At 45.9% G+C, this 26,411-nt stretch overlaps 1 protein-coding gene across 1 annotated transcript; it reads left to right on the top strand.

Annotated features, from left to right (window-relative positions):
* Positions 1-524: 524 nt before the first annotated feature.
* On the top strand, positions 525-26,032 carry tgfa (transforming growth factor, alpha). The gene is made up of 6 exons (XM_088908836.1): positions 525-1,671; positions 12,675-12,731; positions 19,965-20,082; positions 20,546-20,695; positions 21,707-21,816; positions 25,595-26,032. Exons 1-6 carry the CDS (start codon positions 1,632-1,634, stop codon positions 25,600-25,602), a joined length of 483 nt encoding a protein of 160 aa, XP_088764962.1. The 5' UTR covers positions 525-1,631; the 3' UTR covers positions 25,603-26,032.
* Positions 26,033-26,411: the final 379 nt, after the last annotated feature.

Below are 26,411 nucleotides of genomic sequence, written 5' to 3'. Positions count from 1 at the left end.
TGGAGGTCTCCCGTTCCAGTACCGACCAGGCCCAGACGTGCTTACCTTCTGAGATCTGACCAGATCAAGCTAAAAAAAAAAGTGTAATAAACTGTAATTGTTATATTTCTTACTCTTTATAATCATGTGTTAAAATATAATCGATGTGAACCTTGCTACTTGTGTATACGTTGTAAATATCGAGGTGACTATAAAAAGAATGCATCTATAATATTTGTGGAAAAATTCGGAGAGTGCTTATTTTTGCCTTTCTTTAGATCTCCTGAAATTAGGTTCTTGCGTGCAAAAACATTCAAGACTTTTCAAATGTCGAGTTTGACTCTTTCAAACTTCTCTTATCGAAAGCACCTTCACGTCGTCTCGGACAGGCGTTACCCCAGAGCGAGCCAACTCCGTACTTTGGCTGAACAGCCGTCGGAGAAATATGGCGGTGTAATCGAGCTGACATTAAGAACGGAGTGGGAATAACAGGTGGGAGAGGGAGGAGGACACGCCCATTCCGACAGCCCGTTTTGGGGAATTTCATTCACAGCCAACATCCGCTACGAGATGCCCTAACAGGCCCGACGGGGGCGGACACACCTGTCTCCGGCGTGTGTGCGGCTCCTGACGGAAGAGTTAACAGGCAGCTGAGACAGAGAAAGAGAGAGAGAGAGCTGGAGAGCAGTACGGACAGACTGCAGGAGTGAATCTGTGCGCGTACCTGTTAAACATGCCATGGCAGCGAAGCTCTGACTTTGACTTTGAATTCAAAATCAGCGACACTAAGAGTAGGAGAGAGTTGGAATGGTAGCGTGAACGGGATGTCATTACTACACCCTCACGGTAATTTCGGCTCGTAAGGACTCAACGACAAGGGGCATCCTTCGTTTCGTCAGTCACGGTGGACAAGTTGACCTGGCTTTTCCGCACGCCGGAGTCAGCCCGCCGCCTCGGTTGGTTTTGTTTTAACTATTTTACTTCGGAATTGAAGGTGGACAGTGCGTTCGATCGCCAGGACAGTCACTCGAAGAGCTTTTTTGTTTGCCGAAAGCTGCAGAAGGCGAGAATCTATATTCTACACGGCTACTAAAGCCTGCAACTGAACGGCAAGAGAAAACTGGACAATTGTAACAGATTTAAATGCTTTAATTTTAAATTTGTTAGGCTGCGTGCTGGCAGGTCGGCCAAAAACAGACTGTTAGTCTACGCTTTGAGTGAGAGGCCGGATTGTTTGGACGTGAACCTGAGAGGACTCTTCTCTTGAACTCCGTTTATCCTTCAACAAATACCGGTGGACACGCTCGAAACGAGGAAAGGGTACAGCCCCAGTACAGCCTCATCTGACGAACGTGTCCGACAGCCACAAACCCGCCTAAGAGAGGTCGGCACTTGCTGTTGTTTCAATAATGTTCCCCGAGGGACAATCGAAGTTTTAGATCAAGAAAAGCTGCACTTTTTCAGTCAAAACGGGACTGTTACCCCCCCACACGCCTTTCACAGCAACCAAGATCCGGGGGTCCGGGGAAGAGACAGACGTCCAGGACCCGAATACCCGGTTCGGTCCCCCACCGAGCCGCCTAGGTCTCAGTGTCCAGGAGCCGGGTTCGGTTCGGTTCCGTTGCAGCCTGCGCCGCCCGGAAAGCCCCAGGATGAGTCGACCACTTTGGGACGCCGTCTTTCTCCTGATGGGTGAGCGTTCACGTACTGTTCTTTCAGCGTGAGCTGCACTGCCTGAAAGCCGCTGTCAGCGCAGTCTCCGAAAGAGTGAAGCTGGAAAAGATAGCATCTGTCGACTGTAACTGAGATAGACAGATGTCGTCAGGGTTATAGGAGCCCGAGGAACAAGAGCGTACGTGACAATGATGTTTTAACAGTATATCAACAACAGATGGGAGTTGTTTGGTGTTTTGGTAAAATAAAAAGCCCAGAAGAGTGACATCCAGGCGTTTTTAAAGTTCATAGAAGGTGTTAGTCGGGTTGTTTTTTAAAATATTTATATCTGTTGAATATGTTTAGTTTATTTGTAGTTCTCTAAGGTTCAACAGACCGGTCTTGTTTTGTTGTTTTTTTTTGGTCGACGTAGGTATATTGCGGTCTCTTATATCCTCACTTCTCGCTTTCCCTCACTGTTCACTCGACTTTCCAAAGCTCTTTTGTCTGTCAGTACCGTGCGGGGCTGCAGTACCAGCTTAGTGCTAAGAATGCGGTTTTCTAAAGCTCTTCGGTACAAAATGCCTTTTATTTTCACTTGCGAACAAAGTCCAGTTAACTGCTCCCTGTCTCACGTGCAAGTGAAATGTGTTTTCATTCCCAGTTACACAATATTCAAGAATTAACCTTGCATATTTTGCAAAGGAATAGTATTTATATTATAAAACGGGTCTAAGTGTTTACATGCGGACCTTTACCACGTTACTCGGTTATAAATTCCGAACACCGTAGAATTTCAAAATGCTGTAAAACATTTTTACGGCGCAAGCTACGGTACCCGCTCTTTCTCTCACTTAAGCTCGCACGTTTTCATATTCAGATTTGGTAAAAAAAAAATACATGCCCCAATATTGTATTTTTATCGGCTAGCTGAGGAGAGCCCAGGACCTGCAGGTTTATCGATTATTTACATTCTCGGTTTCTGAAGGCCTGTCGGTGACCAAATAAGCAAGTTGTGTGTTCAGTTCAGTCGGAGACTATTTGGAACAGAAGTCATAATATCTTTCAAGGGCCAGTGTTCCCTGCATTGAAACAGTAATCGATCAGTTGTTTAAACAAGTGTCCTTAATCTTTAAAGAACAGGTGATTCAGGGTGATCTGTTAGAGTAAGGGGATTGAAAATCAGGGTTAGAGACCTCTCTTCTAGAATAATTGCCTCCTCTATCAGTGACTGAATGAACAAGTCACACTTGAACCCACAGTCCAGATAACTGCTCATTCTCTGTCAGGGCTCTGTAATGGCACATTTCTAAGCAGGTACTTTAGGTTTGTTTTTATTTATTCATTGTAAAATACGAGAGGTGTGATATCTAGCAAGAGCACATTGTCCTCGTTTTTGGAGAAGACAGAGAAATTCTTCTCTGTAAAACCATGAGTTTAAAAACAAGAAGCAGATCTTGTGATCTTGACTTTCAGCACCTTGTAGCATGGATACATTTCTGTGCAAAATGTTTTTGTGCACCTGAAGTCTATCAAAGAACTAAACATGCACTCTGATGGAAAAACATGTAGAATTGTGTTTGTCGTACGTAAGCCCAGTTTTTGAAGTTTATTTGCAGATTTGTAAATTGGTACAAGTTTTGAACTAGTTCATGCTTTTGCTATTCTATATAAGCACAATTTGTTTTTCTGAATGCTTTTTGTGCTCAGCTTGGCAGTTTTGATGTGATTTAATCTGAATTAAATGACTAGAGACCACTTTTCCCTACTCACTGCCAGAACTTTGTTTATTTACCAGATGTTTTATTTATAGAATAGAGGCGTAGTGTTGTCAATGATTTATGAGTAAGCTTTTCCACAGTGTGCACCATCTCAAAGCACTTCCAGACAAGACAAGTGTATTTTTATATAGCGCCTTTCATATCAGGGAATCCTAGAGCACTGTACAAAATTAAAATCTCGCACAGAAACATCTCGTCACCAGTAACTTGAAGTCAGATTGAAAAGTTTTTTTTTATTTCAAACCTACTAGTATTACAGTTCTGATATGGATTGTGAGAGTTCCTGGAATAGGGAAATTTAAGAGATCAGTGTGTCCAGCTGCAAGGTGTAAATTGCAAAATATTTATCAAGCTATCTGTGATCTCTAGAAAGTGTTGAAACTTCTTTTTTTTTCCCTGAAAGAAGGACATAAGCCTACTTTATCTTTCCTTGTCAAACAGCTGCAAGTAATAACTTTTTCCTGGGCATGAGTCATTATTATAAAAATAAAGTCCTTTTCGTGCATGCCATGCATGAAACAAAAATATTTTTCCACCTTTTTATGAGGGCATAGTTATATAAGGCTATTATGTAACACAGGTATCACATGAGTAGAACACGCAGTTTACAGTAATGCAGTCTTGACCAAACCTCCAGACTGTCAATGTTGGTCTCGGAACATGAACAGGTGTCCTGCTTACTGCATGAAGACATCCAGTCACTCGCAAAGGTTAAAGCTCTTCATAGCATTGATGAGCTCTGTTATCATCATGCATGTGAGGTCACTGCATCTTAGGGTTACAGGTACCTGGTGACTAAGGGAGAAACCAAGCTCAGGTTAAGAACTGACCGAGATGAACGTGTAGCCTTTCCTTCTTAGACATATAGTTTTAACCATGCACAGTAATGTGGGTTAAAATCACACCTGGAGACAGTTACAAGCCTGGTTTTCAGCTCATGTGGAAATAGTATGACATTCAGATGTACCAGTTAGAGAATTTCAACAGGCCGTACATACAGGGCCTTGACTTAGAGCCTAGGCCAAAAGCCTAGAAAAAGTATTCACCCCCTTCCAATGTTGTTCAGTTTTATTTAATTACAAAATGAAAGGACTGCATTATCCCAATGTGTGAAGCAGAGACTTGTCTAGTCTAATATTCATGGGTAGTGAATACTTATGCAATTAAAGTTTTAGTTTCCAATTTTCCTTTGTGATTTTTGCTGACATTTATCTTTTTAACTTTTCAGTGTTAACCGAATCTATTCACTTAAAAATTGCAGTCAATAAAATGAGATGCACTCTATACTTTAGCAAGGCTCAGTACATAGTATCAATGGTGGCTCCACTAGACCTCATTTCTCTGTTCAGCTAAGAAATCACACGGATTTCATGTTACAGATCCCTTTAAATCAGAGCCTCTCCAGAGACCTTGAGAGAGGGGATTAATATGCCCCAGATAAGCAGATAAGAAAGAAAATTATTCTCAAGATTGTGTAGTTGGGAATACATTTTGTAAGTGGTGAATATATAATTTGACTTGGCTGTTTTTTCACATTCTAAGGCTGGAGTACTCTGTGGGTTGATGGCAATACTTGCTGATCATTCCAAAGGTGATATAAAGGGGTTAAACTGACAAATACTAGGAATTGTTTTAAATATCTGCAATAGCAGGTTACACAGCAGAAAACACTGGAAAGCTTCAATCAGAACAAAAACATTTTTCATGATGCAGGATGGAGCACAAATTATGAGCAATCACTTACCAAAATAAAAAATTGAATATTGAATTGGTAGTGCATTTAAATTGGAACTGCTCTTAAAGCGGAGAACAGGAAGCATTTCTTTACCCAAAGTGTTGGGGGATTCAGGAACAAGCTACCCAAACATGTTGTTGAAGCCAATACCCTGACTCAAGATGCAGCTAGATGACATCCTAGGATCAATTAACTACTAATTAATGGGCCTGATGGGCTGAATGGTTCCCACTCCTTTGTACCTGTTCTTGTGTTCTAAATTAGCCCACAGTAGCAGGTTGCTATCGTACCCAGTTCCTTATCCCCCTCTGGCCAGTCAGAATATCCCTGGCCCCCTCTGTCTACAGCCATTTTCTGGAGTTGGAGGGAGTAGGACAGAGAGCCCGAGTAATGTTTTGCATTAAAGCAGGTGGACAAGAAAATTAATCAGATTCGTTTAGGGGTGGAAGGAAGTCGAGGGTGTGCGAGTGCGAGTGCGAGTGCGAGTGCGAGTGCGAGTGCGAGTGCGAGTGCGAGTGCGAGTGCAAGTGCGAGTGCGAGAGGCGGGGGGCGAGAGCGTGCACATGCTCGTGCGAGAGGTGGCGAATAAGAGAAGGTGTGCATGCTCGTGCGAGAGGCGGGGAATGAGAGAGGGTGCGCGTGCAGAGCAGGCAGCAAGTGGTAGGGCTGAACATCTGCTGGGAGTGTTGAAGAGGTGCAGAACGATTGGGATTCTGCACATCACCGAGTCCTGACCAGTTTTCCCAAATGAGCGCTTACCTCAGCCCTTATCAGTGTAGCCTTTGCATGCAACTTCTGCATTTCATGGCTAAATTAAGCCCTTGAAAACAATCTACAGCCGTAGATGCAATTCTCCCCTCCCACACGGTCGGAAGCACAGAAACATGATTTCAATGAATTATAGTATCAGCGGGATTATTGTGTGATGGGGAACAAGTGGTACGGGCGGATATCAAAAGGATTTGGGTCAAAAAAACATTAATTTAACCCCCCCCTTCCTACTTCCCCATCCACACACAAACTCCCAGCATCACTCCTGGGATACGATGGGGACAAACTCGAGGGGAGAAACCAGCTCGTGGACATTTGGGTAGCATTGTTTGAAGCACTGAATCAAAGTAGAGAAGCACTTGCACATAGACTCTCAACATGGCACAAATGCTCACCTATCAGAGGTACTGCAAGAATGACCAGCCCCGGTTCTGGGCCAGGCATCAGCAGGTCATCCAGAGTTCTTCAACGTAGTATGTTAATTGGTCCAGTGAAGTCAGGAATGAGCATATGTGAGCCTTAAAAGCAACAGGGTTCTTCTATTTTCTTTTGAAATGGTCTGTAAACTGTATAATTGAGCTAGTCAGCTGCTGAAGCTGTCAAGTCTAAATTGCTCAGAGTGTGTAGAGATTGATGGTTTAAGGGTGACCCATAAAACCCTTTTCTTGAAAGCAACCAGGATATTGGCTTCAACAACATGGACGGGTAGCTTGTTCCACGCTCCCACAACTCTTTGAGCAAAAAAAAAATTATTCCTGTTTCCAGTTTTAAGCACACTTATCCATAGCTTCTAACTATGCCCTCTGGGGCATCTGTCTCCGTTGATAGTGAATAAGTCTGCTCGGTTGACTTTGTGACAGTTTTAAGTACTTGTATCAGATCCTCCTTGTAGTCTTCTCTCAAAAAGGTTCTGCATCTTGAGCCTGTCAGTGCAGATTGCTTTCCATGCAGACCTGCTCCTCATGGTCCTTTGAGTATGGCCAATAAAATTCACCTCCAACACACATCTTTGGTTTCTAGATTTCTCTTTGGGAAAAACCACAGAAGAGTGAAATCCTTTAAAGCAGCCAACAGCCATATCGCTCTGCAACTCACAACTGGCAGCCCACTGCTGCTAAGCAGGTGTGAGCCTGGTCAGTACCTGGATGGGAGACTCCTGGGAAAAACTAAGGTTGCTGCTGGAAGAGGTGTTAGTGGGGCCAGCAGGGGGCGCTCACCCTGCAGTCCATGTGGGTCCTAATGCCCCAGTATAGTGATGGGGACACTATACTGTAAACAGGCGCCGTCCTTCAGATGAGAGGTAAAACCAAGGTCCTGACTCTCTGTGGTCATTAAAAATCCCAGGGCGTTTCTCGAAAAGAGTAGGGGTGTAACCCCGGCGTCCTGGCCAAATTTCCCATTGGCCCTTACCAATCATGGCCTCCTAATAATCCCCCTCTATGAATTGGCTTCATTACTTTGCTCTCCTCCCCACTGAGAGCTGGTGTGTGCTGAGCGTTCTGGCGCACTTGGCTGCCGTCGCATCATCCAGGTGGGGCTGCACACTGGTGGCGGTGGAGGGGAGTCCCCATTACCTGTAAAGCGCTTTGAGTGGAGTGTCCAGAAAAGCGCTATATAAGTATAAGCAATTATTATTATAATTAAACAGATGAGAAAAACATCACTGTCATTTCGGATATGCGTCTGTGAATAAACAATTTTTTTACCAAAAACCTCAGTTACCAAAAGAGGAAAAAAAATGATATCCTTTTATGAGTTCATCATCTAGCACGGTGTGAAGTGTATAATCTTAGAAACCCTGAACTGCTGCAAAACCTCAAATTGTTTTTTGAAAGATTTTTTTTTTGTTCAGACTTGCGCTGGATAAGGTCAAGAAAAAGTACCTAGAAATGCTACTCTATATAGCATTATCGCCAACACCGCAAATCATGGTAGTTCCTTCTTGTTTGTGCTTTGTAAGGAATGAAAAGGTTAACTACCCAGCCTTTTAATAAGTAATGACTGTAAACCGATTAATTTGTCATTAGCTGTGGAATTACTCCCCAGGAAAGATGCTGCTCGTTAGCAATCGCAGATTAACTGTTGTATGGAAATGGAAATCTGAGAACAGACAGTCATGCCTCTTAATGTATAGGTTGGGCCTTATATTTTTTAGATATAATTTTAAGATTTGCTTTAAGATGGGTAATAATGAATATTTAATTCCGAGGACTGTTTCCTATAACCCCTATAACAGGAGCCTGTATCTTTTTCTGCACATTGAAGTCTGTTTAATCATCATGTTTTATAGCAGTCTTGGTGCACATTCTAATAATACCAAACACCTTAAAGTCAAATCTAATGAATCAAGGAAGAGGAGGCCATCAAAGAGAATTCACTGGGCAACATCCCTGGGCAGTGTTTTCCTGTTAATGTGGGTCATCTTGCATGTCAGTATCAGGGCTCCAAGGCACAGCTCACCAGAGCTCTGATGGGCATGTGAATAAATTAAATGCCTTTAAGACCTCTCTCTCTCTATAACAAAAGCATGTAATTAAGTTACATCTTAGGGGAAATGAAACTGTTAGCATGATAGAGCAATTAATTTGGTTTCATTTGCATTTGATCACTGGGAAACAAAAGCTACGTTGTGCGCAGCTGCTGTCTACCCTGTCTCGGCCTCGTAACGCTTCAGGGTCGAGCTCTTCCTGAAGCGCAGGGGCTCTCTGTTCCCGAAGGCAGCAGGCGGGGTACTGGGCTGCCTGTTCTCATAAGTTCAACTCCTCCAACACCACAACCGTTCATTTTTCTTATTCAGATTTTACCATTTAAAGGTGTCTTGTAGGATTTGAACCCCCCAAAGTTCCCGGAGTAAAAAGTACAGTTCTGAACCGATATCCGTTTCTTTAGCTGCCTGCTTTTTCAGCCTGTCCTCTCTCTGGACAACCTGGTCCAGCTGGCTCAATGGCCCGGCTGTGGTCACTGCCTGTCCCTGCCATTCCCATCATTCCCCTCAGGAAAGAACAACGGCAAATGTGACACCCACACATGGTTTCACAGGCAAAACGTTTTTTCTTTTCACTGTTTAGTCATACTGTACGTTGACGCCCCTCCTCGCTCAAATTTCTCCCTCCCTCGGTTTCTCGTAGTTTCCTTTCCCCTTCGGAATGAAAGTCTATACGGTAAAGTCACTGTGGTGGAGATGTTGGAGAGAGGGTCAGTTTTCTCCTCGGAGACCAGAACCCAGGCTTCTCTGCCTCAGTCCCTCGGAAAATATCAGCTTTCAGATATCGGCATTTGACATGAGAGAGGAGATGCGAACAGAGCTGTTCTTAACACGCTTCCACAACCAAACACAAGCCTACACGCCTCATCATCCCCGACACGCATTATACACACAGTATACACACGCGCCGTCTCCCGAAATTCCACGGAAGTTCAGTCCGTCTTTAAGTTTAGCGCGGCTTAGTCTGTATACAGGCTATTTACTCGGCACATTCTTTCGTGAGTTTCTCTCCCTCTCTCCCTCTTTGGCTCCGGTTCTACCTGCTAATTCTTATTAAAAGAATCAGTGTGTGTGTGGTGTATAATTAGTGTTCTGCATTTTTGGCATACTTGCCTTTTAAAATACAATTATCAGCCATCGTCTGTCCACTAACTCCCAGTTTAGCAAGGGGTATTTATTGCCCTGTGGGTATAGGATGGGATTTTCATAACCATCTTAAAATCATGCTTTGTGTTAATTATATTTCTTTTGTTTTGGGAGTAAAATATTGACCTAATCATATCGCGTATCAATATACAGTACGCGACAGAATAGCGAGTTTCTCTGGAATTGAACAGCGTCACCTGTAAATCTTGCGGTCTTAATTATGTAAAGTGGAAAACAGCTCAGACCCTTTTCATTAATGATCAGAAGTTCTGTGTTTTTAACAGGAGTGATTAATCGCCCAAACCGTGGAACGTTTTGTATATAGCATGTCGGCAATAAATGTCGTCTTTCCCCTATAAATTCCCCCTGCTTTAGTTTTTTATAGCATCAAAACTTTGACACCGTATAACATGGAGTTTAAAGGCTTTTATACCTGTTTTTTTTTTGTTAACAAATCACACGTTTTAAGATAAGTTTTTCAAATGATGTTCTGGAATCACCACTAACACCTATTAAATATCTAGCTTTTTAGAGTGTGTATCATCTTTTTTTAAAGCGCTTCGTAAATTAAAGGATTCCTCGAGAATCTAGACTGAAATGGCTTTTTGAATGTACTGTATCATTGCGTGTATTTTTTCCTATAACTTTGGATATGTTTCAGTTTAATTTTGATTTTCATATGCCGATGTTTTTTTGTAAAGAGTCTGTCCCGCGGAGCGCCTCTGACTTCCTAATGCGCTGATGTACTGATATGCAATGGGCTTCCTTTGCTCTCTGGATTAAGTCATGTTTTTACAATGAAGGACGGTACAGTATTAGCCTCCTCCTGTGTGAGGTGGAAGACGGAGCACATCTGCCCGGCTGGGAGACGCAGCTGTTGAAGGGGAGGCGCGCTCACTGGGGACCACGTGATTGCACCTTAACAGTGTCATCATGCCCTGCGAATGGCGTTCAAGTCTCCAAGCTGGGAGTTTGGGGGTTCAAATCCCAGAAAAGACAAGTGTACCCCTGGGCAAGGTGCTTCACCGACATTGTTATAGTCCAATGCCCAGCTGTGTAAATGAGTACAAACGTATTCGCTGACATAAATGTGTCAGCCAAATATCTAAATATATATATAATTATAAAACGTGTTATTGGGTGATGCTTTTGCATCTTAATCATCTCTCCCATGCGTTTTGGGAAGGCAGGGAGTCTAATAATTTCAAATGTGCTTGTGCTTCCTAAATTTACAGCAGTTGGGATTCAGCAGGCAGCTGAATGACAATCCTGTGAAAACCCAGGACTGTCAGCAGAACTATTGCCTATAGATAACAATATGGAGTATGGAGATGACTGGGGTTTGGCATTAGTTTACATCCATTTCAAGCTCTTGCTCATTTTAAACTAAAGCTGAAAAAGTCATTTTTTTAAGATTGCTTTTCCTTCTGACTTCTGACAAATTTGTATTATATTTGTACATTTTTTTATATATATATGTCAGTGAAATATTGTTACTGCACTGTAGAGTGCTGAAATAAATTCAGCATGTTACAGAATCAATATGGTGCCATTTTTGTAATTGGCTTGCTGCACAGTGATTATTGCAAAACCTTAATGAAATGCTGGATTTGTTTAATTTTTATTGCTGATTATATTTCATGAGGGGGCAGGTTTACAGGACCTCTTCAAAAAGGGGGATTGAATTCTTGCATAAATGTCACCAATCAATGGCTTTGAATTTCCTGGGCAGGAGGCGTATTGATTTTGCTCTGTGATGAGGTCATGGGTGGTGGGGTAAAGTAGTTCCAGCTTGTTAAGCTAATATAAAAAGGCCGAGGAGATTCTCTGAGCCAATTAGAACTCAAGGGATTAACCTACTTATTACAAATGATATAATAATGGGAAATAGCGGCTGATTATTAGATCTATTTCAGGCATATTCCACTGTGACAGTCATAGCCCTGGTTGTAATGTACAGACAAAACCTATCGAGTGAGTAACCTTGTGAGGAAATGGCACTATACTACTCCAAGCAAATCTTGACACTTGTGGAAAGAAGATTAGATGTGGAAAAATTAATCTTTTGTGTCTTAATTAGCATTCATCTGCAATAACACAAGAAAACAGATCCATCTTGTTTAGCCTTGGATATCTCGGAAGTCTATAGCGCAATGAAACATTCCTACCTAGTACAATAAATGTTTTATATAAGGCACTTAATAAAAAACATCTTAAAATGCTTTGGAATACACAAGGCACATTTCACAATACCGTTAAAGAACTGCAAAACTGAGGACAAGACAGGCGCAGAAAATGACCTTTCTGAAAGTACAGTATTTGGAAAAGATTGAAAATTGCTCAGTGTGTGTCAATGGCCCTGATTTCTTCCGGATGACGTTCCAGAGCTTTGGGGCATAGCAACACAAGACCCGCAAGGGCACACCGTACAAAAACACAGTAGTCCAGAGTTGTGTGGAATAGAACAGATGCATTATGTATTGTCTGGATGCTAAGTAGTCTTTCCACATAGAACTTTGAACATTAAACTGTTTCAAACTTTGAACCTGACAGGGAGCCAATACAGGGACAAGACAGTAGTGATGTGTAACTTAAGTGTTTAAGATAGTTTAGCTACTGATTTACTTTTTTTTGCTGACACTTTTAACTGAAGCATTTATATTTGCACTTTTACCTGTACCTGTACCTCTTTCAATGACTCGGCAGCCAGGTCCAACCTCGCAATCTTGCAGTTGCAGTCCAGTCCAGATCCCTAACCACTGCTCCACACTGCTGCACCCTGCAAGCAGGGTGTTTACAATAATCAATCCTTCAGAAAGAAAACGCAGGAACTGTTATTCCACTACAGACACGGATGCCAATGATCAGAGGACCCTCCTCTTGACTCACTCTTCTTGAAAAGGGCTTGATGAAAAGAATTAATATTTATTAATTCCCTGGTTCTGGCCCCTGTGTTGAGACTGAATACAAGGTTTGGCGTCACTTGGACAGTTCTCTGTAGGATAAGCACAGGCAGTTTTCTAAATCAATTGCTTGGCTTGGAAATGTGTTCAGGAAGTGATCTGAATCTCTCTCTCTTACACCCTTACACTCTCCTTCTCCCTCTGTTTCCCTCGTTCTCTAGGGTCCATGTACAGCTGTGTGTATGGCCAGGAGAACTCCACCTTGCTGTCCTCGAATCGTAAGTGTTGTCGCCTCTCTGGAGCAGCTCAGGCCCTCAGACCCGGGGGAAGTGAAATTCTGTGTTCTGGGGGTGTTTTTTATACTCATCAGGCGTGGCTTCCTGCACAACATGCATCTGCAATCCCGGTGGGGGTCATCTTCCCAATTGGAAAGGTGCAGCTCTATGACTTGCTCTGCCTTTTGCGTTATAGATGTGTAAGCACAGCATGCGTATTTCTAGCAATAGTCCTCTCTCCCATGTACAGCCAAGCCCCAGATGGGCCCTGCAGTTGACAAGGAAGCAAAGGAGGCATTTTAATGTGGCAGCACAAGTGATGCCTGTGTACACAGAGTCCTCCTCTTCTAGAATGAGCTCCCCAGTCAAAGGGACAGTTTGGATTTTGCCTCCGTATGCTGCAGTCCTACCTGTGTCTGTGTTTTTCTGTGTGTGGGGGGGGGACGTGTGGTGAAGATGATGCAGTGTTTGTAAGTTCTCCCAACCAGGTGATTCCTGTAAACACCGGTTTGTGTGTATTTTTGGTCAGCGTGCCAGGAGTTACAGGAGATCCAGTGTGCTTGCTCGCAGCGGTTTCCTACCCTGCAGGGGTTAAGTCACATTCTACAGGTGTTACTAATTCTTTCAAAATGAGTATGGCTTTGCGGCAGGCAGATCACCAGCCCACAAGCAACTCCCTTATCACAGGGGATCAGACGAACAGAAGTCTCTTTTGATGCCTCCTCCTTCCCTAATGGAGCGTTATGATCATACCTGGTAGTTCAGTGAGGAAGATCCTCCCTCTTGTGAAGAGCAGGACTTTGGCAATGAGGAGAAACTCTTCCAGTCTGGGGGCTCTGGAGATGCAGAAGCTCAGAGGGCGGGTTGGGCTCTGTACGCCAGGGTGGGCTAGTTCCCGGGTGGACTGACATTAGCCAGGCATGACTGGGATTCCAGTGACCTGAGCTCTGCTGGGCTGTCTGGGGCTTGAGGATGACAGAAGGAGGGCTACAGTAGCTGTGCAATCAGAAACCGGTGGGCTCACAGTGTTTTCTGTGGAATCCCTCCCCCCTCTGTCTGATACCTTAGCTTTGGGGGTTGTGGGATAATGGTGCTGAACGTACCCCTCTGACCTGATGCTCTGTGCCTCAGATGTCATCGTCATCTGCCCTGAGCTGGCGCATCTCGGCTCGGGACCTGGGGCTTAATCCACTGCTGTTACCTGCACGAGTACAAAAGTTCGAGCAGTGCACCGTGCTTATTTAGTCACTCCAAGATGGCCATGAGTACAAAAAGAAGCACTGGACTGGTACAAGTTAGAAAAAAAAACTACCCAGGAAATTGGCTCCAAAAAAAGTGTTTCCTTAGAAAGGCACTCACCTGTAAGTAAGGGAGAGGTAGGGATAATGTGTCCCCATGTCTGATGCAAACAGACTCCTATTGCACAGCGGTTTGATCCCTTTCAAGTTTTTCCAGCTGCAGGTTTCTTTGTACGACATATAAACCAAACCCAGGGGCTGGATGTTTCAGGGAGTATACTGTACACCCTGAATTGGTGTGTCGCCCTAGAGAGGGGCATCTCCTTAGCAAATATTAGAAGAATTATAAAATAAATGACATAGATGGGCATATTATGTTAAGGTGTTGGTAAAGTTCTGTATTGTTTGCGGCGAATCCTGGAGTTCTGCTCACTTGGAGTCCAGTCAGCTACCCTGGTAGCTGTGCGTGCGATCTGTTAGTGTACACGTCTGTGTTTGACAGAGCCTGAGGAATGCGAGCAGGTCTGAGCATGCTGAGCCACAGAGTGTCATCACCATTACACTCTCCAACATGACTCCCTGCCCGAGTTAACCCAGAGCACCACATAGCCAAAACATCCCGTCTCTGGCACCCTCCCTGATCTCCAAGCTGATGTGTGACTCCAGTTTTGGCAAGTCTGTTCCAACTGCCCTGCTGTGCTGCCTCCTCCTTCAGAGCGCAGCCCTATAAAATAGCAATGATGTCACTTCCTCCTCCCCGTTCCAGGTGATTCACTCTCTGATTGGCCGCAGGTTGGGGGGGGGGGGGCAGTGACATCACTGGGTTTGTGGTGGCCAACACCCTTCCAGAATCTCGTACCTGAACTTCATTCCATTCTGGCCTTTCGTCACTAACAGCAAAGGATATCCTGCCCTGTGCATACAGTATGTGGATTTGTGGCTGTTGTGTGAGTCTTTCTTTCTTCACCGCATCTGTCTACTGTACATTACCAGCAGCTATATCGCCCTGCAGCTCCCAGTCGGCAGCCCCACTGGTGCTTAGCAGGTGTGAGCCTGGCCAGTACCTGGATGGGAGACCTCCTGGGAAAGCTAAGCTTGCTGCTGGAAGAGATGTTAGTGGGGCCAGTAGGGGGTGCTCACTCTGCAGTCTGTGTGGGTCCTAATGCCCCAGTATAGTGACGGGGACACTGTACTGTAAAAAGGCACCGTCCTTTGGATAAGACGTAAAACCAAAGTCTTGACTCTCATTAAAAAATCCCAGGGTGTTTCTTGGAAAGAGTAGGGGTGTAATCCTGGTATCCTGGCCAAATTTCCCCCTGGCCTTTACCAATCATGGCCTCCTCATAATCCCCATCTCTGAATTGGTTTCATCACTCTGTTCTCCTCCCCACTGAGAGCTGGTGTGTGGTGAGCAGACTGGAGTATCAGGTGTGTGCTGCACATTGCTAGTGGTGGAGGGGAGTCCCCAGTCCCCCATTAAAAGTGCCTTATAAGTATAAGGAATTATTATTATATCTACGTTCTACATTTAATCCCTTACTTTCCATTCTAGTTTGGGTTGACTCCTGCTTAAAAACCCCTCACAAACCTGCTGCCTGGCCTAGCCAAATATTGTTGAGTATTAGTTAGTGGCAGGGGTGTGGCATCACCGCTCCACTGATGATGATGCTGCTGCTGCTGCAACTCGACGTTTCTGTCGAGAAATGTCATTTCTGTGGAGCAGTATTATCTAAGAAGGAAGTGTGGTAAACCACTGTGAAAGGAAGATCTTTCACCTCGACCAGATCTATCCAGTGGCCAGTTTTCATGAGAGTTTGTGATTTTAAAGGCTCATTTTTGCCATTTAAAAGAAAAAAACTAATATTTAACGTCAACTCCTTAAGAAGGCAGGAGAGGGCTTGCTTGATTTATTCCTATCATGTTATTCCTTCCTGGTAAAGCTGCTTTTGAAAGCAGCTTCACAGAAGTGGGTGGCAGCTAGCGGTAAGACCCGCTCTGTGATTCCAGACATTAACGTTCTCCTGCCAGCGCAAGAAAGGGAGATAAAGATAGAAATGTTGAAAGGGAAGATACGAAAAGAGATTTTTGTGACCTGAGGGAGCTGGCAGGTGTCCAGGCTATTTGCTGAGGGCCTAATGGCTGTGAGTGCCGAGTTCCTGCTTTCTGTGGCCTCTCTCTCCCTGTGCGACTGCTCTGAAAGGACATTTGAGATGCTTGGCTGCTCCAGAATTGAGGGCTGTTTGTGTGTTTCAGCCACCCCACTGGAAGCAGAGCTGCTCACTTTGGAAAGCAAATCAATGAAAACCTGCGCCCCAGGAGGGCTGAGGAATGAAGAGGGGGCGCCCCCTTGGACCCGTGCTCTGAATCGCTGATCGCCAGCAGAATATACTGTAGCCGTGTTTTGGATACGGGCACCTCTGTTCTGCACGTCCCGGCTTGTTCAGTCAATGCCCTGTGCCTCCGAGCGATCCCAGAAAATCACTTGTCCCGGTTTCCTGGTTCTTTTCCGCATTGTACCTCTCAGCACTGGCAGGTTTAAGGTTTAACAGTGCGAGCAATCTGTTGTGTAGCGAAACTGCCGGAGGAGATAAGTTTCCAGCGAAACCCCCCGAGACTGAAGCATCTTTACTCGGGAGCCAGCTGCTGAGAGGGGCAGACGGGTCTTTGAGGGGGCTGTAACAGATAGCTGCCCTTTGTGCTCTGCAGACAAGGTGAGGCAGCACACAGCTGGGGTGTCTTTGGGGAAAGCTGCTCATCCTGTTCTGGGATGCTGCGGAGGGATATGATTATGGGAAGGGGGCCCGGATAATGCCCACCCACTCTCCCCCACCCCCCCCCGCCACCTGTCCCAGCTGAGTCACACCTGAGAAGACAGGTGTGTCTGCGCCTGCCTTTGAAATTGAGAGCCAGACTTCTCCATCAGAGAGGAGAGACATCAAAGATCTGAAACCCAAAACCCGATGTTGTATTGTCCAGACAGTCTGTCTGAATGACTGTCTGTGGGAGGAGGGAGGGGGGACAGTCAGTCAGCTGGTCTGCTGCATCAAAGGCTTTTATGTGACACATGCCCCTTTCATCTCTCGTATCTTTAACCGTCTTGCGTTTCTGAAATACAACGGGCTACTAAAACATCGCGATCTTGCAGAAGGAGAGAACAGACCAGAGCAAGGACATATTGTTGTCGTGCTCCTAATAATAAGACTGCAGCATCAGCAGGTGCAGATGTGACACAAACACAGCTGTGTTTAGCTTAGCCTTGATCATCACGCAGGGCTGATGCAGATGCTCCACTAAGAACCCTATACTTACATCTCGGGGGGTGGGGGGGGGGGAAAGAATCGGAGAGTAATCCATACTGACTAAATCTCGGAGGATCCCAGTATAACAGCTTCAACCTGAACATGTGGTAAACCTTTCAATGTTTTCAAATAAGAATTTCTTCCATCATGTGGCCATCAGTGGTGCAGTGGTTCACGTTGCTGCCTTGCAGCTCTGGGGCCCTCCTGGGTTCAGTTCCTGGGGTCCTATCTGTGTAGAGTTGGTATGTTCCCTCTGTTTGGTTTGGTCTATGTAAGGAAACTGGAGCTCCCAGAGGAAACCCACGCAAAGATATACTGGTAGATCCATTGGCAGGTTCATTGGCTTCTGCGAAAAGTGACCCTGCGTTTCTGCGTGTGCTCTGCTATGCACTGGCATCCGGTCCAGGGTGGCTCCTACCTTGTGCCCGCTGCTTGCTGGGATAGGCTCCAGCTCCCCCGCAGCCCTGGTTTGGAAAAAGAGACAAGAAAATGGATGGGTGGTGATTCTTCCATCATTCCTCATGTGGCATGTGGAATTGACACTCACTTTCCAGCTGCATTCCTCCCTCCTGGCTGGTGTGACGGACGAGCAGAAATTGACACAACCTTGGCTTCTGGCACAGCAGCATGTCCTGTCTGCCTGGAATGGAGGTTGCAGGTTTGTGGTGGTTTTGGTAAGAATGGGATTGATCCTCTGTCCAAGCCTGAGCTCTGCTGTTAATGAACTAAACATAGAGCAGACGGCTTAATGGCACATATGCGGTCTTCACCTCGTCCGCAGGTGTGCTGTGAGGAGTTGTCGTAATTATATGTGCCAGAATGGTAGGTTAACGAAGGAACATAAATGTTGCAAATGCAAGGAAGTTATCCAAATCTACATGTCATGGATATCAGAAGCTAATTGTTGCAAGGATGTGTTGGTCAGTCACTTGTAGAAGGAACCCAGGGAATGGACCTCAGCTTAACATAGTTAGAGCACCTTGTTCCAGGCACCCACCACCCTTTGTGTAAAGCCTTCCGTTTTTCAGTTCTAAACGCACGTCCTCCTGATTTCACTTTGCGTCCCTGAGTCCTCGTATCGTTGTCGATCCTGAAAAGGCCAGAACTGTCGTTTGTAATTGTGGAAAATGACTGCGCTTAAAAGCGGAACCCCGCAGCCTTGGGAAAAGAGGGGATGGACAGTTCCGAGACAGATGCCCACCCTACCCCCGGTGTTGAAGGGGGGAGAGGGAGGGATGGAGATTTGGGTTTTGACAAAGCCGCAGCGGGTTTCCATTAATTCAGTGTCAGTCTGAATGGTCCTGCTGCTCCTCTGGTCTCAGTCATCAAGACAGTGAGGTTTGCAAACCCCAGTGCCCACATTACCCAAGTCACCATGGAGTTGTGTCTGCAGAATCCAGCCATTTATCTGTTTTTAATTTCGTGCCTTTTCACTTTTGTTATTTATTCCTAGCCAGTCACCCGGTTGAAGAACCAGCTATTCTGGAGGGAAAAAGCAAAGACATTCTGAAAAGAATTCTTTACACTGATTGTATTTATGGTTTTTTTTTGTTGTCTTCTGCTTTTGACTGAAGCCTTAACTGCTTAGTCTGAAGTCACCAGTGAGAGCTGCTGTAAGCTAGTAGATATGACCACAGGACAGTACTGTAACACGGACGTATTATGTCTAACTGTACTGTGCTTGTCATAAACCACGTGAAAATATAAGAAATGGCCAGTAACTGGTATGATACTATTTAAAATGTGCAGTGTGCAAGTAGAGCAGTTTTGCTGGTAATATATGCACATGTACTGTTAAATTAAAATGCAGGGGGTCACTGTGGGATCTGAAGGTGTGGTCTAGACAGGACTGAGAGAGGCGGAGGGACAGTGCAGTACTGCAGGGGGCACTGTGTGGTCTGGACAGGACTGAGAGAGGCAGAGAGACAGTGCAGTACTGCAGGGGGCACTGTGTGGTCTGGACAGGACTGAGAGAGGCAGAGAGACAGTGCAGTACTGCAGGGGGCACTGTGTGGTCTGGACAGGACTGAAGAGAGGTAGAGAGACAGTGCAGTACTACAGGGGCAGGGTCACTGTGTGGTCTGGACAGGACTGAAGAGAGGTAGAGAGACAGTGCAGTACTGCAGGGGGCACTGTGTGGTCTGGACAGGAAGGAGAGAGGCAGAGAGACAATGCAGTACTGCAGGGGGCACTGTGTGGTCTGGACAGGACTGAGAGAGGCAGAGAGACAGTGCAGTACTGCAGGGGCAGAGAGACAGGTGTGCAGGTGTGATCTGGACAAGGCTGATCTGGACTGGGAGAGAAGGTGTAGTCCTGACGTTGGAAAGGAAACGGATCAGACTCGCATTGCAAAGCAGTGTGATCCACATCCATCTTAATTTTCACAAGACCCTTTGTTGAAAGCAAATTAACAACCATAAAACATCCAGTAACTGAGTAACTAGTTAGGTTTAATACAAGAGCCTAGGGCTTGTATTAGAATCTTATCTTTCCCAAATTGGAATTAGCGATGATGTATTTCTAACTTTCATAGGTGGTTTCAGAAGCTTTTGAGTCACAGAAGACTTCTTATTTTGTCTCTCTCCAAACAAAGGTTTAACAAAGACTCTTTCTCCATCCTCTATCGCTCTAACTTTTTTCTTTCTCTCACCCCTCCTTCCTGTTTCTCCCTGCCCCCTGCCTTGTCTTGCCCTTCCTAGATGTCCCCCTGGCCGAGCCAGTGCGCTCTCACTTTGGCGACTGCCCCGATACACACAGTCATTTCTGTTTCCATGGCACCTGCCGCTTCCTGGTCCAGGAGGATACGCCCGCCTGCGTGTAAGTCTCCCCGCCCCTCTTCCCATGACCACTTCCTGTAGAGGCAGACACACACATCGTTTCCTCTGGGGGGGCGTTCACCCTGTTGTTGTTTTTTTCTTGCTCTCCGTAAGGCTCAGTTGGAAAGCTTTAAGGACCAGCTGCTTCCAGCAATCTGAGCTCAGCGTTAAAGACAAACCTGGACGCTGTCCATTTTTTAAAAAAAATGGTTAAAATACATACAAATTCTCTTTTGGTTCTGAGATTTTTTTGTTGCACCCTGACCTTCACTAATTGGCTGTGATGCTAGATTTGTGATATTTCTGTTGGCTCCCTTAACGAAGCATATCTTAGACTCCAGTAAACAACTCCAGTGACACGGGGTATTAATCTGACCAGTGCCGTGCTGCAGCGCACAGGGGATTAGGCACGGCTAACGCTCGTTTCTCTCTCTCTCTCCCGGTTTGGGCTGCCTCCCCCTCAGATGTCACCCAGGGTTCGTGGGGATGCGCTGCGAGCACGCCGACCTCCTGGCAGTGGTGGCGACCAACCAGCAGCAGCAGACGATCGCCACCCTGCTGGTGCTGTCGGTGGTGGGCTGCGTGCTCCTGATCCTGACCTGCACGCTCATCCAGTGAGTGGCCGTGCGAATCCTTGTGCGCCGTACACGCTTGTGACACGGTGGGGGGGGGGGGGCACGGACAGCCTTGCGGTCACACGGCACGCCCACCTCTGCCCGGGAGGCAGCAGCTCAGGGGAAAACAGTATCCATTTGTCGTAGCGATCCCTTTACAAAAAAACGTGCATTATAATCTGTAATCTGATTACAGCTCTTGTCAGTGTAATAACCAGCAGGATCGTTTTTATTTCCTGAATGATTCCCACCTAAAAAAACCAACCTAACCACCACCAGGCCCCACTTTAAAGCACTGAGTACATTCGCACTCCTTCTCAGACTCCACAAGTTCAAAGGTTGTGGGAGTGTGGCCATATGAATGCTGGTACAGCGTTGTCAGCAACCAGGAAAGGGGCTTGTGGCTGGGGAGAGGGAGGTGAGATTAATTAGGCAGGTCTTTTGTACCTAATTGATGTTCTCCTCCCTTTCTGTCTCTGGAGTGCTAATTAGAAACCATACTTGCTCTGGTAAGTGCGGGGGCTTGGAGCAGCGGAGTGGGTTGGAAGGGCTGTATATCGAGCAGTTTTCCGACCTGGCTGGTGCAGCAGCAGTGTAGCCCGTTTTAAACCCTGCACGTACACCTTGCCTGTGAACCACTGATGTCCGTACCTTTTTAAGGGTTTTTTTTTGCGAAGCACTTCAATGAACTTCTTCAGGCTCAGGTTAAACAAGAGCCCAGAGGTACAAGCGGAAGTTAAGAACAGATGCATGTAGGGATGAAAACAGGCGGCACTTCTTTATACACACAACTGTGGGGTGTCCAAGACAACACTGCCAGAGCTGGCTCTTTGGGATCTTTCTTCTGGGAATGAGCGGGATGAGCCAAGCATACCCTTCTATAGACTGTTACTCGTACTAGCACAAAGAATACAATCTGTAATACACACTTCTACATACACCTGCCATGACCGTACATCAGACTTAGTCTTTCCTCCATTTCTTTCTGTCCTCTTCCTCTCTCTCCTTCAGTTGCTGTAGAAAGCGGGGTGCCTGTGGGTGGAGCCACAGCCTGCCTTGTCGTCATGAGAAACCAGAAGGTCTTCTGAAAGGCGGGACTTCATGCTGTCACTCAGAAACAGGTATCATGGCAACAGTTATCTTAGCGCAACCCTTCCAAACTTGACTTGGCACCATTAGCAACCACAGGATGAAGTCTGGAGGAATGGGATTAATTAGAGCTCATGTGTTCGCCATCCTTTCAACAGACTTAAACAGACTAATTATAAATAGCAGGCAAAGATCTCTTTAGAGACTGCAGATATTAGAAACTTTCGGCAGAATTAAAAAGAACTCCACTTAAGTGTCTTAAAGGAATGAGTGAGATCCTTGTCTTTCAGTAATCCAGAAAAGACAGCAGCTTGTTTTCACTTCATACTTAATGCCGTGTTGAAGGATTTGTGTTTCTTGCCCAGAGTTTGAGTGCCAAGCTGTGTGGTATTGCTGTGCCACCAACAGTTCCTTGATTTTGACAAAGTGGTCACAGCTAGAAGGTCTGTCTAGCATTCCTGCCATATTTAACCACCCTGGACCCCTGCAGTTTTCTGCACACTGCGCAGTAAAGGTCAGCTCCTGGCACAGAAGTAAATACTTATTACTGTGACAAAGCAGATGCAGCTATGCCTGCGGTTCAGCTCATGTTCACTCTGGATCCAGGCTGCCCATTTTAATCTGACAGGGCTCTGTGGGTGGCTGGGATCTAAATGTTTCTCCCTCTTCCGTTAATGGATTGTTGTAATAGCGTGCCATGATCCCGGAGAGCGAATCAGATGCCGCGTCTGATGGCTTAACGAGCAATTCTTTTCTGATGGGCAGATGTACCGCTAGACTGTAAACAAGTGTTCTCTCTTTCCGTCTCTCCTCTGCTCGCCCCGTTGCAGACTTCCCTCCCTATGCCCGAGGTACTGGAGTGTTGCTCTGCAGTGTAGACTGTGTGTTGTGCTGTGCTGTGTGCTGTGCAGTGCAGGTTGTAGACCTGTTCACTTAGAAACTTCTGCAGGGGTGTTCATGCATCCTGGGGTCTCCCTTGACCTTCTGGCCTTGTTTTAAAACAAAGGTCTGCAGGGCACATTTTTGAGAGAACTTAAAATCTCATTTCTGAGGCAGGACTCAGCCTCAAAGTCAGTGGCAGTGGTACAGGTGGCTTAGGAAACATCTCCAGCAGCAATGGCCATGGAGCAAATTAGTCCCAAGTTGATTGGGGGGGAAGCTAGACCTATCACCTGTAAGCAGAGGAAGCCACACCATTCCAACAAGCTGAATGGAAACCACAAGTGCTGTAATGTAGCCAGACTATTATAATAATAATAATAATAATAATAATTGCTTACATTTATATAGCGCTTTTCTGGACACTCCACTCAAAGCGCTTTACAGGACTATACCTTGCGTAGCTTCAAGAAGTCACAGTGCCCAGAATTACCAGCCGTGATGCTCTGAAAACGTTTTAAAGGCGACATGCTGTATGAAGATGGCCTACAACAGACCTGGAACATCAAGCGTTGGATGAAGTGAGACAAAATGGCAGCTGGTGCCTCGAGCTTTCAGCTGAGCCTCTTCCCTCTGTAAACTGAGGATCATTTGCTCATGTACTGCGTCTTTCATTTTAGACCGGATCCTCCCTGTTTTCAATCCACCTTGCTCCTTATCAAGCCCAGGTCAATTAGCCCATTTGATTTTCTTCAGCTTTTAAGAAGTTGGATGGGAGATTAATCCTGGTAATTAACACCGGCCCTGAATCGCTGTTGGGGTTTCACAGCTCACTCACACAGCTGTGGGAAATCGAAGTGGCTGGGATTCCGCAGAAGATGCAGTCTTGGTAGGAGAGTTTGACGGGGTCACTCCCATTGTCTCTCTCTGGTTGTTCTTGAGTAGCAGTCGTTTAGGCAGGAATAAGGCAGCAGCCACTTTTGAACATGTGGAAGGAAATCTTCAACCTTTGCTTAATTTCTCCATCTGCTTAATGTCCTTGCAACAACACATTTTAAAATGTCAGAGAGCAGGAGCATCTTACAAGACCCAGTCAAGGTAGAGACAATAAATGTGGGAAACTCCAGCATCACAGTGAGTCCTTGGGAGGTGATGGCACTGATACCATCTCATCCTAACAGTGAGACCTATTTCACTGGCACCCCAGTTCCCCGGGCAGATTGAAGTTTCTGCATTGTTGCAGTTGGTGATTATACATGAACGTCATCAGGAGAGCAAAGCAACACGATTCGCTGCCTGAACCCAATGATGACGCGTCTCATTGACTAATATTGCCACGTCCCCTGTCAGGAGTCACAGGGGGAAGGAGCTGAGGCCAGAATAATTTCACTATTGTGCAACAAGCCATTCGGCTGCACTCCTGAAGAGAGGTGGGCTGTCGCCTATATAAATCATCCAACTGGTTCTATAAAACATGAATGAATCAATGGAGGCATCTGCTATCATAGAATATGATGAGTTAAAGTTGCTTGGAAATGTGTCTGTAAGACCTATAACTGCCATCAAAAACTGCTTGAGAGCAAAAACTGAAAGCGTTCGATTTTGGCAATAGAAGATCTTTTTATGAGGCCGGATTATAATCTGGGAATTGGTAAAATCGGTAAAAGATTAAATTGAGTGATGCTGATCCATGGCTATTCCTGCAGTGTGTTGTAATAGGCAAACGGAAAAGCATTGCACTGAAAACACTTCATGGCTCAGAACACTATGGCCCTGCTTTTTACCACCCCTAGGTATGCAGAAAGAGACTCCTGATGCTCTCAAAAGCTTTGGATTATGCCAGGGATAAGGCTGGGCAAGGCAGGAGAATAAGCTTTGTTATGAAACAGTTCAGCTCAGTGCAGAAAAACTGAAGGGAGGATAAGGACAGGATCAGTTCCATCCTGCTAACGCACAGCTAGCATGTTATAGTAGAGATATTTTAGATGCCAAATAGCATTTTGATCCATTCCAGAAAGGGAGATGCATAGATGGACATGAAGCGAGCATATTAGAGTCCTGCTTCACCAGAGCCTGCAGCGTGTAAAGCCCGAAATGGATTAAACTGCTGTGCAGTAGGAGATTAATCCATTTCTTTGTATTATTTGAATAAGCCCATAATAGCATTTCTGGATCGCTTTGAATCTGTTCTGCAAGAAAAAGGTCATCTTCAGGAATGAGGATTCTTCTGGATCTGATAGTTCTGTGACAGATTTCAGGGGCCACTGCTTTTGTGTGGTGGGACCCACTGATGTAGAGTAATTACATTGTGAGTGACCTTTTCTCTCAAAACCAGCCTCACAAAGGGTTAATTTGTTCATCTGAAGTTTCATGTTTGTGGATGTTTCCTGGCAGATATCTAAATGTATGGTGAGAAAAGGTCTGGAAATGGGTCCTTCAGAGTGTTCCTTGGAGCTTGTCCGTAAGAATCACTTAACGTCAAACATTCGCCTGGAAGAGCATGGTTTTGGGAGAGCTGGTGACTTGCTATTGAAGGGGGGCAAGCCTATGCAGTCAATCGGGCCCTCCCACAGGGTTTTACATAACCTGATCGACAGTGCTTGTATCAACCAGCCAGCCACCTGCTTTCTTCTTTTCATGATGTGGGGTATCAGCGCCTGAAATTCCCTTCCTAAAGCAATTGGCAGTGCGAATCTCAGGCCCGGCATGAGCTCTCACTGCTGTTGGGGCCATTATGGGGCCATTAAGGGGAAGGAGAGGACACAAGGCAATTTCTGTGATTATGTTTGGGTGTGTACCTTTTGCAGCTTTCTAGGATGTGTGCAGTTGCATAAGGGCGTACACCTGCAGGCACTGGTACATCTTGATTTTTTTGCTCCATTTTCCAGTCACTAACTGGCTGTTTTTTTTTCTTTTCTCCCCTCTTGCCAGTTGTTTGAGAGGAAGATGGGCCTCCTTCACCCCCCCCCCCCCACCCCCCACCACCCATCTGGTTTGGATCTGCTTCCAAATCCTTTCCTGCACCTTGCGACCCCTCACCCCTGCCTGCCGTTTCCTATCCTGCACCAAGACTGGATTTTCTCTGAGGACAGCGCGGGAGTCGTCGTCCACTGATCGCCGACGGCCATGCGCCGGCTGCTCTCTCTTCCCCGAGAGACGAGAGCAGAGACGGCGCTGCTGCTGACCGGGATGGAGGCTCCAGACCTGCGTGCTGCCGCTCTGTCCCAGGGTCCCCAGAGAGCTTTCAGCCTCACAGGGTGCGCTGGGAGCTTGTGCTCCCATTGAGCACCAGACCTGAGGTCATGACTTTCGTTGTGTGCTGGGGGTGGGCACCCGTTTCTTAAAAACAACAAAAAAAAAAAGCAAAAACCACAAGAGAAGAAAGCGGCTGATATTCAGGACAGCAGCGAGAAAAGGGCCTTTCAGCAATTGTTTCAGAGGACTGAAGAGTTTGCCGGCAGGCTGGAAGCCTACCCTTCCCTGGCTTCCTCCGAGGAAAAAGGAACGACAACCATGCGGCTGGGAACAGGAGGGGTGTCCGCCAGCCGATCGCATGAATGCGTGTGCCCGGACGAAGGTCGGCTATCCCTTAGCAAATAACGTGAGGCACGAGCAAAACTGGAGGGCGGCGCGATTCCTGGGAGAGCAAGGGAATGGGATTCCTGGGCCCTAACTCGTGCAGCTGTGCGTCTCGCGAATGGCCACGTCGTGCCTGAGAGAAGACACTCTTTAGAAAGCACAGAGAGAG

This window comes from Atractosteus spatula, chromosome 2, assembly GCF_055471065.1.
Source record: "Atractosteus spatula isolate fAtrSpa1 chromosome 2, fAtrSpa1.hap1, whole genome shotgun sequence".
Taxonomy (NCBI): domain Eukaryota; kingdom Metazoa; phylum Chordata; class Actinopteri; order Semionotiformes; family Lepisosteidae; genus Atractosteus; species Atractosteus spatula.
This window is presented reverse-complemented; position numbering and strand designations above follow the sequence as displayed.